The following is a 13,277-nucleotide window of genomic DNA, read 5'->3' as shown; positions in this document are numbered from 1 at the left end:
CCGACGGGGGTAAGCTGAGCTTAACATTTTCATGTGTCATTTTTTTGCGGTTTCTTTAAGGCGAAATACATGTGGCACGCACACAAGCAGAGCAGTCAATTTAGTTGCTGGTTTTGCATGATAAATCTTATTATAGCCCACTGTTAATTATATTAGAACTCAAATTTTTTGACTCTAAAAGTCTAAACAACACCATAACACGCATACTGTGTATGTATACACACGCTAAATAGAGCAGCTGATAGTCCTTCTTGTCATGTTTTAAAAAAAAAAAAAAAATGGCCGGCGCCCGTTTATGTAGCTTGCGGAAAATGCGAATACAAACAAAGACGCACAAGTTCAGTAAAGCCTGTTTATTGGCGGTCGGTTTTAGTGGAAAGTGTTTTTAAATGTCACAACATGGTCGATGACGCACAAGTAGCACTGCATGTCTTACAATCATGAGCGACGGGATGACGCGCTGTTTTTTTGTGTCCGTCCGACGACTACTGTTCTAAAAGTTTCGGATGTAACCATAAAGAGATGAGAGGAACTATTGAGTAACAGTGCAAGTGAGGCCGTCGAACGATTTAAAGAACATCCAAGAGTGAATTTTTGCATGTTTGCCCAATAAATAACACACAATTATAAAATGTAACAGCATATTATTTTCCATACATCTAGTATCACTATGTGCCCTCTGCTACATTCATTTGTGATTTGCATACATTTCATACAATGGCGGCTTTCCAATCAGGGCACAACTAACAGCTAATTTACATATGCAGTATAAATAGAACACTGACTGTTTTTCATTGCAAATACAAGGAATGCATGGTGGAGTTTCACTCATAGCTGCGCATTTTTACTGGACCCTTGTTTGGGTTTAACCTCCCTCTCTACTGGTCGCCCACGGAAACCGGGCATAAAACCGGTCGAATGTTCCGTGTGAAGCGTTTCCAAAACAAAACAAACAAAAAAAAGAAATCGAAAAACAAAGGTTTTTCAAATCCGCTGCTCTTTTAAACCATTTCTGGTTTTTAATTTGTCACGGCACGGTGGAATAGTTTTGATTTCCGACCGTAAAAGCCGACACACAAATCCTTGAAAATTACCTTTGACATTCAAAGAAACTGCATTAGTAACTGCGAAGGTTGCGATTTCATCTCAAAATCGGGAAGTTGTGTTTTATGCTTCAGTCCGAGGTCAAGTTGAGAGGAAAAAATTGGAAGTCCAAATTGCAATTTCTGAAACGACTTTTATTAAATTAACACGAAAATATAAATTTTAATCGCGGGGGGGGCTTTTGTGCTATATAAAGGTCCTGTTACTTTATTTAAGTACCGGGGGGAAGAAATCTACTTTAAAAGCGGCTGACCCGTGATTCGGACCCTTCAAAAGAGTTAAGGACAGCTGACATTAAAAACGCAAGGCGCGGGGGTTTCCTCTCAAATACAAACCGCACGGCCCGATATAAAAAGTCCTGCTCTACGACACGTTTTGGATGGGATGAAGACACTTCCGAGTAACAGTAGAGAGGGAGGTCAGCGAGGGGGTGGTAAAGGAGGGGTGCAGGGGTCGCTCAGTAACCTCCTACACCCGATGTTGAGGGAACAGCTGCAGAGTTGGTGCTGTTCTGGCCTTTTCCTTTGTGCCTCTGGCCTCCCCTTCTCCGCCCGCCTCCTCCAGACTTTGGCTAAAGCGGACAAATGATAAGCATCAATGAGTGCATTGAATAGTTTCCTGTTACGATGCAAAAAAAAAAAAAAAAAAAAAAAAAAAAAAAAAACTCGAAATAATCAAGCCGAAACGCATCAACATGTTTTTTTTTTTTTTGGAAACTAATTGTAGCTTTAATTAGTACGACTAAAGAAGCACTAAATAACCCGCAATCGTCACCCTCTTGAAATAAAAGCCCAAGTTATTTTTTTACAAAAATTTTTTTTTTTTTTTTTTTTTGCTTAAATCATCTCCTCATGATGCCGACCACCTCTGGCAAAATTGCCAACATCATTCAATCTTCAATCTTTGTAGTTACAGCTAACAGTTAAGACAATTGATATTTCATTGTATTTCTTATTCCTCCTCCTTTCTACTATTATCTATTACTGTTAGGTTTTTTACTTGAAACTCCGGCACAACAATTTCCTTTGGGATTAATAAAGTTGTTCTCATCCTCAGTTAAAGTGATTGTGCCATTTTACCCCTTTAGTAGAAATTGCCTATATCAAGAGTGTGTCAAATAATTCCTTTTTTTTTTTTTTTGTTTCCAAAAAAATTCTGAGATGACTTAGGCGATTATTTTAAGAGGGTGACGAAATTCAATCTCATAAGCTGTTGTGCTGAACCACACGACCAGCGAGGCCAAAAAAAAAAAAACAAAGACAAAAAAAAAAAATCATTAACATCCTCAAAGCAGTCACTTTTTAGTTCGGTATAAAGATTACAAATCAGCCCAGAAGACATGCAACGGATTCCGAAACGTAATCTTTGCTTATTTTATTCGATTTTCCCTGGAGTCAAACATTTTATAGAAACTATTCCTTTACTAGCTTGCAGACTTGGTTCCACGCTGACAAGCAAGATGTTGGGTTTTCCAACCTAAGCAGGGAAAAAAGCTGGTCATCACCGTTCAGGTTCTCCCGTCGTCCCATTTTACCTTGTTCTCTTTGTTGCCCTCCTTTAACTGAGGGTCTTCATCGCCCTCACCCTTACGAGTCCGGTCATGCGAGCAAAGGCGAAGGAGAAAGTGTGAGAGTTGTGTCGCGTGATGGGAAAGAAAGCAAATGGCGGGAGGTGGATTTGAGAAACGAGGGGAAAATAAGGGAAGTTACAGAGAAGTTAGTGAAGTAGAAAAAAAAAAAAAAAAAAGTAGCACAATCAAAAAGGTGATTAGTGTTGTGACCCCTTTTTTTAACCTCACGCACGTTTTTTTTTTTTTTTTGTGTGTTTACGTCGGTGTGCGTCTCACCATTTGTGTCGGATTGGCCGTCTGTGTTTGCGTCGTCGGGTCGTCGCCGGTCGCCGCGGTACCGTCCTCTTTTCTGAGCGGCGCCTTTTTCGTGGATTGCATTTTGATTTGTGGCGGTTTAGAATTTGAGGGCATGTTATTGGTGGATTGCAGGAGCTGAAGAGCAGGGGAAAAAAAAAACAAAAAACATTGAGTCAGTAGTGAGCAGAATGAACCTTTTCTTGCAGATGTGGGTACAGTACGGGTCAAAGCACGTTTCCAATTTTTCCTTATTGCCAAAAAAGTGTCGTAGATGCGGATATAGCTGAGGTATGCGGTATAGGTATGAGGTATGCTGAGGTATGCTGAGGTATGCTGAGGTATGCGGTATAGCTGAAGTATGTTAGACTGGTGCAGGACATGTATGCTCGCTGTGAGACACTGGTACGGTGTGCTGTAGGGATAACAGAGAAGTTCAAGGTGGAGGTGGGACTCCATCAGGGATCAGCTCTGAGCCCCTTCTTGTTCGCAATGGTGATGGATAGGCTGATAGATGAGGTTAGACAGGAATCCCCATAGACCATGATGTTTGCAGATGACATTGTGATCTGTAGTGAGAGCAGACAACAGGTCGAGGAAAATCTAGAGAGGTGGAGGTATGCTCTGGAAAGGAGAGGACTGAAAGTTAGTCGCAGCAAGACAGAATATATGTGTGTGAATGAGGGGAACTCGGGTGGAACGGTGAGGCTACAGGGAGTGGAGATCAAGAAGCTGGAGGATTTCAGGTACTTGGGGTCAACAGTCCAGAGCAACGGAGAGTGCGGAAAAGAGGTGAAGAGACGGGTCCAAGCAGGTTGGAATGGGTGGAGAAAAGTGTCAGGGGTACGAAGAGATAGAAGAACATCAGCCAGAATAAAAGGAAAGGTGTACAAGACAGTGGTGAGACCAGCGATGATGTTTGGACTAGAAACTGTTCCAATGACCAAAAGACAGCAGGCAGAACGAGAGGTTGCAGAGATGAAGATGTTGAGGTTCTCTTTGGGAGTGACCAGGATGGAGAGGATCAGGAATGAGTCTATCAGAGGGACGGCACATGTTAGATGTTTTGGAGAGAAGGTCAGAGAAGCCAGACTGAGATGGTCGGGTCATGGACAGAGGAGGGATGGAGAATATATTGGTAGACGGATGCTGGAATTGGAGCTGCCAGGCAAGAGGTCTGGAGGAAGAGCAAAGAGAAGATTTATGGACGTAGTGAGAGAAGATATGAAGGTAGTTGGTGTGAGAGAGGAGGATCCAGAGAATAGAGTTAGATGGAGAAAGTTGACTCGCTGTGGCGACACCTGAAGGGAAAAGCCGAAAGAAGAAGATGCGGATATAGCTGACCGCTAGGTGGCGGTGCATCGGTGCATTTTGTACAAATTTGACCTTTTATGAGGGAATCTTTAGCATTGTAGCGTCGGATCTTCCTCGGTACCTTGGTGATGGTCCCCACGGCCTTGGTGCGTCCCTCCCTGAACACCAGTCTCTGGTCGCAATGTAGGTATTCGGGGGTCTTGATGAAGCGGAAGTGGACCGAGGCCTTGTCGCCTGTCCGTAAACAGTCTCTGTTCATGGACAAGATGGTTGCCGTCTGCCTTATGCTGCCGCAGTGAACTGCGTGGCGAGTTGGGGGAAGAGAGAATACCTGGAATGTGGTTTCGGTTATATTAAATCTGGGGCGAAACTCGGGGACGCTCACCCACCCATGGCTTGGTATCGGGGGGATATCGTCGTGGGGTGATGCAGCACCAGGATCTCGGCCTCAAACTCCCACGTGGCCTGCGGGCTGAGTCTCGGGGAAACCATCACCATGCCTTTCCTTATAGATGAACGTTTGATCTTAAAAAAACAGTAAGAGTGGAAAGATAAAGTCAATATTAATTAACCCTCGTGCGATCTTAACATTGTGTTTACTCCCCTTGTCCTACGGGTCATAAATGACCCATAAGACAATCTTTGTAGCCTAGTGGTGTACAGCCCACATGGAAACATAAACAAAAAGAAGTATCACTTTGCCTAATTATGGGGTCTCTTTAGGAAAATTCAAAAATTTTTAATTTTTAATTTAAATTTTTTTTTAAATTTTAAAATTTTAAAATTTCAAGTTGGAAAAAAATAGGTTAAGGTGTTTTTTTCTACAGCTAAACATGGTAGTGGATCACTTTTGACCCGCAAGACAACACAAGAGTTAAATGAGGGCAGGAAACATTACTGTAACCCATAGATGTGAAACCCTTCTGCCGTTTCATCATAAAAAAAAATTTTATTTAAATTTTTAAAAAAAAAATTAAATTTCAAGTTGGAAAAAAATAGCTTAAGGTGTTTTTTTCTACAGCTAAACATGGTAGTGGATCACTTTTGACCCGCAAGACAACACAAGAGTTAAATGAGGGCAGGAAACATTACTGTACCCGATAGATGTGAAACCCTTCTGCCGTTTCATTATAAAAAAAAATTTATTTAAATTTAAAAAAAAAAAAATTAAATTTCAAGTTGGAAAAAAATAGGTTAAGGTGTTTTTTCTACAGCTAAACATGGTAGTGGATCACTTTTGACCCGCAAGACAACACAAGAGTTAAATGAGGGCAGGAAACATTACTGTACCCGATAGATGTGAAACCCTTCTGCCGTTTCATCATAAAAAAAATTTCATTTAAATTTTTTTAAACATTTTAAAATTTCAAGTTGGAAAAAAATAGGTTAAGGTGTTTTTTTCTACAGCTAAACATGGTAGTGGATCACTTTTGACCCGCAAGACAACACAAGAGTTAAATGAGGGCAGGAAACATTACTGTACCCGATAGATGTGAAACCCTTCTGCCGTTTCATCATAAAAAAAATTTCATTTAAATTTTTTTAAAAATTTTAAAATTTTAAAATTTCAAGTTGGAAAAAAATAGGTTAAGGTGTTTTTTTCTACAGCTAAACATGGTAGTGGATCACTTTTGACCCGCAAGACAACACAAGAGTTAAATGAGGGCAGGAAACATTACTGTAACCCATAGATGTGAAACCCTTCTGCCGTTTCATCATAAAAAATTCACTTCTAGAAAAAAAAAAAAAGTTTTTTTTTTTCTACCTCACTATTTTCTACGACATATATTCCAAACTTTTGTATATTTTGAAATAACTTTAAAAATAAGTCATTTTGCAAAGCATATCAGTCACCAGGGATTATCCATTACATTACATTACATTACATTTGGCAGATGCTTTTATCTAAAGCGACTTACAATAGAGGACATAAGGACTGCAAATAACACTCTTGATTTTTTTTTTTTTTTTTTTTTTTAGGAAAATTGTCATTTTTCAAGAAAAAACAAATGAATAAACTGAAAAGAAACATTTTACTAAAATATAATTTTGCAGAGATAAGTCATTGTTGGGTACAAATAGGAGTAATGACCGTGATCATTATGAACCAAAAAGGACTAAAAGGGTCCAGAGGGTAAATAAAATACATGGACTACAGCTAAAACATTACATCTTGTTGTGTCCCTTACTTTTTTGAGAGCAAACGACGCGGTCTGGCCTCCTCTGACCTCCTTCACGGGCATTCGCTTGCGATGGATTGATTTGACTGCGATGGAGATGAAGGAGCCCAGAGGGTCCGGTCCCAGCAGCATGGTGTCGTTCAGACGGATCAGTCCACGTAAAGTAGTTCCCGACACAACTGTTCCCACTCCCTGATAGAAACATGCAGAACACACAGCTGTTTGTACAAAACCAAGTCGTGCTCAGGTATAATGCATAAAATATATACTTTATAATTCAACATGATTACAAAGTTTCATGAATCAGTGTGCTGGAGAATTTAAGCTGCAACTCTGATTATTGTATATTATTTCACTTTCTTATGAATGTGGAATTTTTTTCTAACATTCTTTTTAACACAATTGTCAGTTGTGGCGTAGGAGAAAAGTTTGTTTATGCTTTTATTTGAATACAAAGGTTTTGAAAGTCGGGATAAAAATTTTTCAATTCCGCGAAAATGAACCGCTCCTAATTTTTGTATCGATTTAAGGTAAAATGTAGGGTCATTTCTTTTGTCTTAATATTGGTGATTCCTGCTTTATTTTTTTATTTTTTTTAATTTCTTTTCAATAATTTCTTCAGATTGTCATGGTAAGTACCGGCACAGAGTAAGTGTCGTCTATCTGAAACTCTGCAGGCTGGTCGTCTCTGTAGGACGTCCTGGAGGACAGCAGGTTCAGGAACATCTTGAGCAGGTCCATGTTTTCTCCCGTCACATTAGAGATCTGAAAAATGGGACACATCCTGCAAAAATCACACACACACACACACACACACACACACACGCGCAGGTTATATAGGAGCGCGTTCACTCTTAATTCAACCTGTGCAGACCAGAGTTGTTACCTCTCGGAGCTAAAGTTGGAGGCTGTGACTATGACGTCGTCCTTGTTCTGGACCAGGACGGGAATCTTCCTGCAGCCAGGAGACTTCAGTAACCTCTGAAGCAGCTTTAACGTCTCTGTTTGGATGGAAACCACAACAACAAGAGCTACAACGGGATGACGGAGGGTGAGCGTTACTCAATTGATGGTAACACGTGCTGCTGCCACTGCAGGATGCACCAAGTTTTAATAATTCTATTTAAGCTGTGACTTTTTATGATGAATCGTGCTTTAATATGATCGGACCTGATGCTAAAATTTAATTAAAATTAACAATGCAATTGGATACATTTCAGTGCAGTGATATTGTAGTAACTTGTAAAACATTGCAGAAGTGATTAACAATATTCGGCATGATTGACTGAAAATGTCGCTTGTTCTCAGAATGAATGACAAAGCTAGAAATGATGTAACAATTTGTGCAAAAGTCCCTTTTTATTTCAAATAGTTTTTGAAAAAAATAACCAACACATTGAGATAGGAAGGAATATGGATACAAGATTGGGGTTCAAAATTTAAAAAAAGTGTGTGTGTGTATACATGTATGTGTGTATACATATATGTGCGTGTGTGTATATACATATATGTGTGTATGTACTGTATATCTGTGTGTATGTATATATATATATATATATATATATATATATATATATGTGTGTGTGTAGATATAGATATGTGTGTGTAGATATAATAGGTATGTGTATAAATGTGTGGGTGTATATGCATGTGTGTGTGTCTGTATGTATGTCTATATACATATATGTGTGTATGTACTGTATAGGTGCGTGTATATGCGTATATGCATATGTGTGTGTATGTATGTATGTGTGTGTAGATATATAGATATGTGTATATATGTGTGTGTATATATGTCTATATACATATGTATATGTACTGTATATGTGTGTATATGTCTATATACGTGTGTGTGTGTGTAGATATGATAGATATGTGTATATATATGTGTGTGCGTGTGTGTATCTATATGTGTATATGTGTGTGTATATGTCGATATACATATATGTGTGTATGCACTGTACGTGTGTGTATATACATATATGTATGTGTGTGTGTGTGTGTACGTATGAACCATTTCATCCAAAACACACATGAATGTGAAAATGCTGTAACAGAGGTCGTGTTTTGGATTTTACCATTTCAACAGGCAGAAACAGTATCTGCTGTCCTGTTGAGCTCGTGTTCCAGCCACGCAGTTCCATAGGGAGGGAACAGGGATCGGCTGAGCACATCTCAAGCAAAGGTTTAAAATAAGAGGGACGGCGTGGGGGGACGACTTACCCTGCAGAATGTTGGATGGACACATGTCTATTTTTGTCACCACGACAAACACGGGTACATTGAGGGCCAGGGCCAGACCCAGGTGCTCTTTGGTCATCCCCACTATTCCTGCGTTACTGCCCACCTGACAGAAAACGGCAAAGAGATCGCGGATTTCACTTCTACCAATTACAAAATATGTCTAAAAAGGCATTTGCTACACGGACACCAGATGGCATGGCTTGGGTTATTATTATCCATCATATTAGTTAACCAATAGTTTTTATCTGAAGTGTCACATTTCACGACGTGTTCACATTTTAGTGCGGACGGAAACTCAGCACACTAATCTCCTTCTGCTCGGCAGCCGTTCCCCGAACCCCCTTTCTCACCATGAGCATGCAGAAGTCGGGCAGGTGTCCGGTCATCCCGAAGACGGTGGTCTTGAGGTATTTCTCATGTCCGGCCAGGTCTATAAACGTAATTACTTTGGAGGACTTCTCGCAGATTTTGGTCCAGTCCAGACTTCCTCCGTGACTGTCTGGTTTGTTCACCACCTGGGGGAACCCGAAGACAGAGACCGAAGTTACATCCACAGAATCTCTGACCCGCAACACACACATATACGCCCTCCCTTCGTTTTTGTACTATATGTTGTCCTCGTGCCTGTAAAAGCTCGGGTTTGGAAAAGCGAAACGCAACAAAGCAAGTATAAAAGCCTATTTAAGAAGTTTAAGAATGGGCAGAAGTCAGTAGTAAACACAGAGATACTGTGAACTTGTGTACAATCCTCTGTACGCTTTCTCCTGCATACTGAAAACTAGAGAAGAGTGATACATTTTAAGTCTTAATCCATTATAAAGCCTGCATGTTTTGCACAGATACGGACGTGTGGGAGGAAAAAAAAAAAAAAGATTTGTCGGTGCTCCGAAGCTTTAGAAGCAACTAGAATATAATTACAGCGAAGAAAGCGATCTGACGTCCTGCCTCGCGTCTCCCACACCGACCGCATTTTCACGATAGTAACTCTTTTCATAAGAGCTGCTTTGAAATTTTGAGGCCGTAAACAGCATTGATAAAATATTGCGATATAATTCCTTCTATACCATATCGTGGGGAGTTAACATGAAATTTGAAAATGGAAAATAAAGGGGGACCCAATGGACAAATATGGCGCCCATCGTCCCCATCCCCAATAACATATTAATTTACCCGTATATCCATTTTAGCTCTTATCTCGTCTTGCGCTTGAAGAGTCCAAACCTCACCTGTCCTTCCTGGTCGAACCCCAGGATGTCGTTGCCGACGCTGCTGGTACGGCCGCTCTCCATCTCGTGCTTGTGCCTGAAGAGCTTCTGGCGGGCGAAGCCCCTCCCGTTGTCCAGCTCTCCGTGAGTTAACACGCCCAGCAGGGTGCTCTTACCAGCATCCACGTTCCCCACGACTGCGACCCTGGTGGACGGAACAACACCAATAACAACCGGCGAAAACGAAAGACGCTAATTATGACGACGATGACGAAGCTACATCTGCGGACGCTCACCTGACCTCCAGGAAGTCGAGCTCACCCACGCGCCGCCGGATCAGGTAGTCCCGAACCAAGCCGGCAGCCTCGGTGCGCTCTCTGAGGGGGATGAGGTCGGAGTCCAGCTGCTCGCACAAGGATTGCACGGTGGCCACCGAGGCCTCCATGTCCTTCTCATCCAGACCCCAGTCGCCGCCATCTGAATACACCGGAAAACAAGGTGACGAGACGCAGCGAATTGAGGAAAGTAAGAAAAAAAAAAAAAAAACATTTAATATCACGGGCGGTTAAATCATATTTTTTACAGAAGGAGTACCAAACCCTGCAATAACATGGAGGCCGATAAGTGAAACCGGGGATTCGACTTTTGTCTGATGCTTTCGGGTGTGTTCTTGTACATTTCCTGGTAAATTCTTGCTCATAATGGCAAAGTCGTGGTTAATGTCTTGCACATTCTACATGATGGCTGGGTTTATTTTCTTGGTGACGTGTTGGATAACGGCATAAATGTATTTCGAATCCGTTCAAATCAATCCTGCAAATGTAATGACGGACTAAAGGAATTGTCAAAAACTCAATTTACGGCAAAGTGATGAAATGAAACTGAAAAATCTCTTCCTATTCGCAGCTCGAACAGTATATCACTGTACCTTTGGCTTGCAATTGTCCCAGTCTCACCTGAACCCATCCCGACCACATAGATGGTCTCTCCGCAGCCCTCCTCCATCCGGTCCCGCAGCTGGTTCAATAACGAGTCATACTGCTCTTCATTTGGACTCACCAGCGCCAGCTGTTCAGTGGATAGACGGAGTCGGCGGTGAGGAAGGGGCGAGCAGATTAGCAAAAGTTGAAGTTACGATCAGGGGCGAAATAATGCAACGTCACACGACGTACGGTTCCTGAAATATAATGATGTTCTCACTCGAGCTGAAATTTTGAGCCTAAAACTCAAAACACAAAAGGAGGGGAATGTTTCCCCACTTTTCTTGAACGGGGTGCTGTCGACGCTGACGTAACTCAAAGATTTAAGACTCATTATGTTACCGGTAGCCTTAATTGCTTGTGTACGTTTTAGCAAGAATGTGTTTGGATTTCTGTTTCAGCTATGAGAACAACTCCCTAAATACACAAAAGGAATGAGGTGTCAAGGTTGGCCCAACCCACAGAGACAGATGTCTGTCTTCCCATGAATCGCCTCAGTGGGAACATGCACCAACCCTTTGCAGGTATGCATAGAAATACAAATAAAAACCTAAGAGAAGTTATCTGATTATGGCGCAAAAAAAAAAAAAATCAAGCGCATTACTTTCCAGACTTCATTCACATAAGTAGTATTTAATGGCCTCTAATTATATAAATATATTAAACAATAACAATTTTCAAAAATCGACAAAAGAAAATATTCAATGTGTGTCGACCCACGCGTTGAGGATGTGAGAAGATATCACATTAAAATACTGGTTAATTCGTGTTAAACCGCTCAGTCGATGAAGTCAATCGATACAATTGAACGGAGGCAAAGGTCCAGATCTGTTAAACTGTTTATGGGACTTCCAAATCTGCAGTTACAAATCCTTTGACCTATGTGGTCACAAACTCGATGTCACCACAATTGCATCATACTCCACTTTTTACTTATTACATTAGTATAAACCCATGTTGCATCGCTCACACTTTCTCATCAATCGATACAGCTGAACTCTGAAAGATGTCATGTTTTTAGATTTTACTCAGCAAATCTATTGTTCACAAACAAACTTTTCTTGGTGTTTAGCCCTCAATATCAGTTTTATTAGAATGAATTTATCCTTTTACCTGAAATCCCTTCTACGTATTTATTACTAACTGACATCTGACTTACAAGCTGATAAAATGGGAAATATTTGTAATCATTATGTTCAGATTCTATTCATTGGTCATTGTTGTTATCATCTCTCCTGTGGTATTTTATGAATTGCAGCAATTGTACGATGCATTGTTTGTGTTTCACTGAAACAGGAAAGTACATTTATAAAAAGTGACGTGAGTCGACAAATGTTTCTCTTTATCAACAAAACAAATGGATACGTAGCTCTGTATTGTACAACCGCATTATTAAGTTGGTCCATATTTTCCGAGGCCAGCTAATATTTTGCTCTACATTTACAAACTTGAAATGTTACTCTACATTGACAAACCATGTTATTGTGACAGGTTTCCATCTAATATGTCTTCCTCTACATTGACAATCAACATGCATGTGTTGCTTTACATCTAGCCACATGCCACATCTAGTCATTAATTGACAAACCCCACAAATGTGTCGCTCTGCATGAAACAAAACATTTAACGTGCAGCTCAGTCTCCGCAATATTTGTATACAAATATAAGGTTGCCACATGAATGGGATGCTGTGTGTTGCAGCAGCTGGTGTCAAGTGAAGAGTGTCATCCTGCTCCGTTAGCCCGGCTAATGCTAACTGCTAATGCTAGCTGCTAATGTTGCTATTACCACTAGCTGCTAATGTTGCTATGACCACTAGCTGCTAATGTTGTTAGCAAGTACCGCTGCCCTGGGACCGGGAGAAAACGTCAGCGTCGTCAAACAATTTTTAGTGACTTTAGCTCTCCTTGACTGTATTTTTCTTAATACAGTGACGTTAACATTTTTATCACGTTCTCTACTTCACCCACGGGGATTTCAGTCATCGCAACACAGTTGTTTCATTCATTCATTCGCTTCCAGACGCTGCGAAATAAGATAACAGAGAATACGATCCGAGGCCTAGCCGTACCTTACTAGTAAAGTCGACCCTCCGATCCTCGGACTCGCCATTGAGCATGTCCCCGTCCTCGGAGCACTCGTCCCCGGCTTCTTCGCCGCATCCCCCCCGGTCCGGAGCGAATATGCTCGCCGGGACAAGAGCATCAGCTAGCGGTAGGGAACCCGGGTTTATCCCCGGTTCGTGCGAAGCGGCTATCGATGCCATTTCTCGGGCGACTGTCGCGGTTTTTAAATATTTTTTTCGAGCTCTTTCGGGTCCTTGTGATGACGGTAAATGAATACAGTTGTCTTTTCAGTGCGACCCCCCCCCCCTCTGGCTCGCTAA

General features: G+C 41.2%; 1 protein-coding gene across 2 annotated transcripts; it reads right to left on the bottom strand.

The window, feature by feature from the left end:
- Positions 1-338: 338 nt before the first annotated feature.
- On the bottom strand, positions 339-13,277 carry gtpbp1 (GTP binding protein 1). Of its 2 annotated transcripts, XM_086153196.1 has the most exons (14): positions 12,963-13,277; positions 10,868-10,979; positions 10,208-10,388; positions 9,933-10,116; positions 9,057-9,221; positions 8,686-8,809; positions 7,349-7,463; positions 7,102-7,246; positions 6,472-6,654; positions 4,672-4,807; positions 4,404-4,582; positions 2,951-3,106; positions 2,639-2,689; positions 339-1,675 (listed from the first exon to the last, which is right to left on the bottom strand). In XM_086153196.1, the coding sequence occupies exons 1-14, from the start codon at positions 13,155-13,157 to the stop codon at positions 1,562-1,564; spliced, it is 2,040 nt and encodes a 679-aa protein (XP_086009322.1). In that variant the 5' UTR covers positions 13,158-13,277; the 3' UTR covers positions 339-1,561. The 2 variants fall into 2 exon arrangements, with proteins under 2 accessions (XP_086009322.1, XP_086009323.1); XM_086153197.1 differs by lacking the exon at positions 2,639-2,689 and having other exon boundaries at positions 12,963-13,276.

The sequence above is a fragment of the Fistularia commersonii genome, chromosome 10 (genome assembly GCF_037954325.1).
Source record: "Fistularia commersonii isolate RoL2024-O1a breed Wild chromosome 10, RoL_Fcom_v1.0, whole genome shotgun sequence".
Taxonomy (NCBI): Eukaryota; Metazoa; Chordata; class Actinopteri; order Syngnathiformes; family Fistulariidae; genus Fistularia; species Fistularia commersonii.
This window is presented reverse-complemented; position numbering and strand designations above follow the sequence as displayed.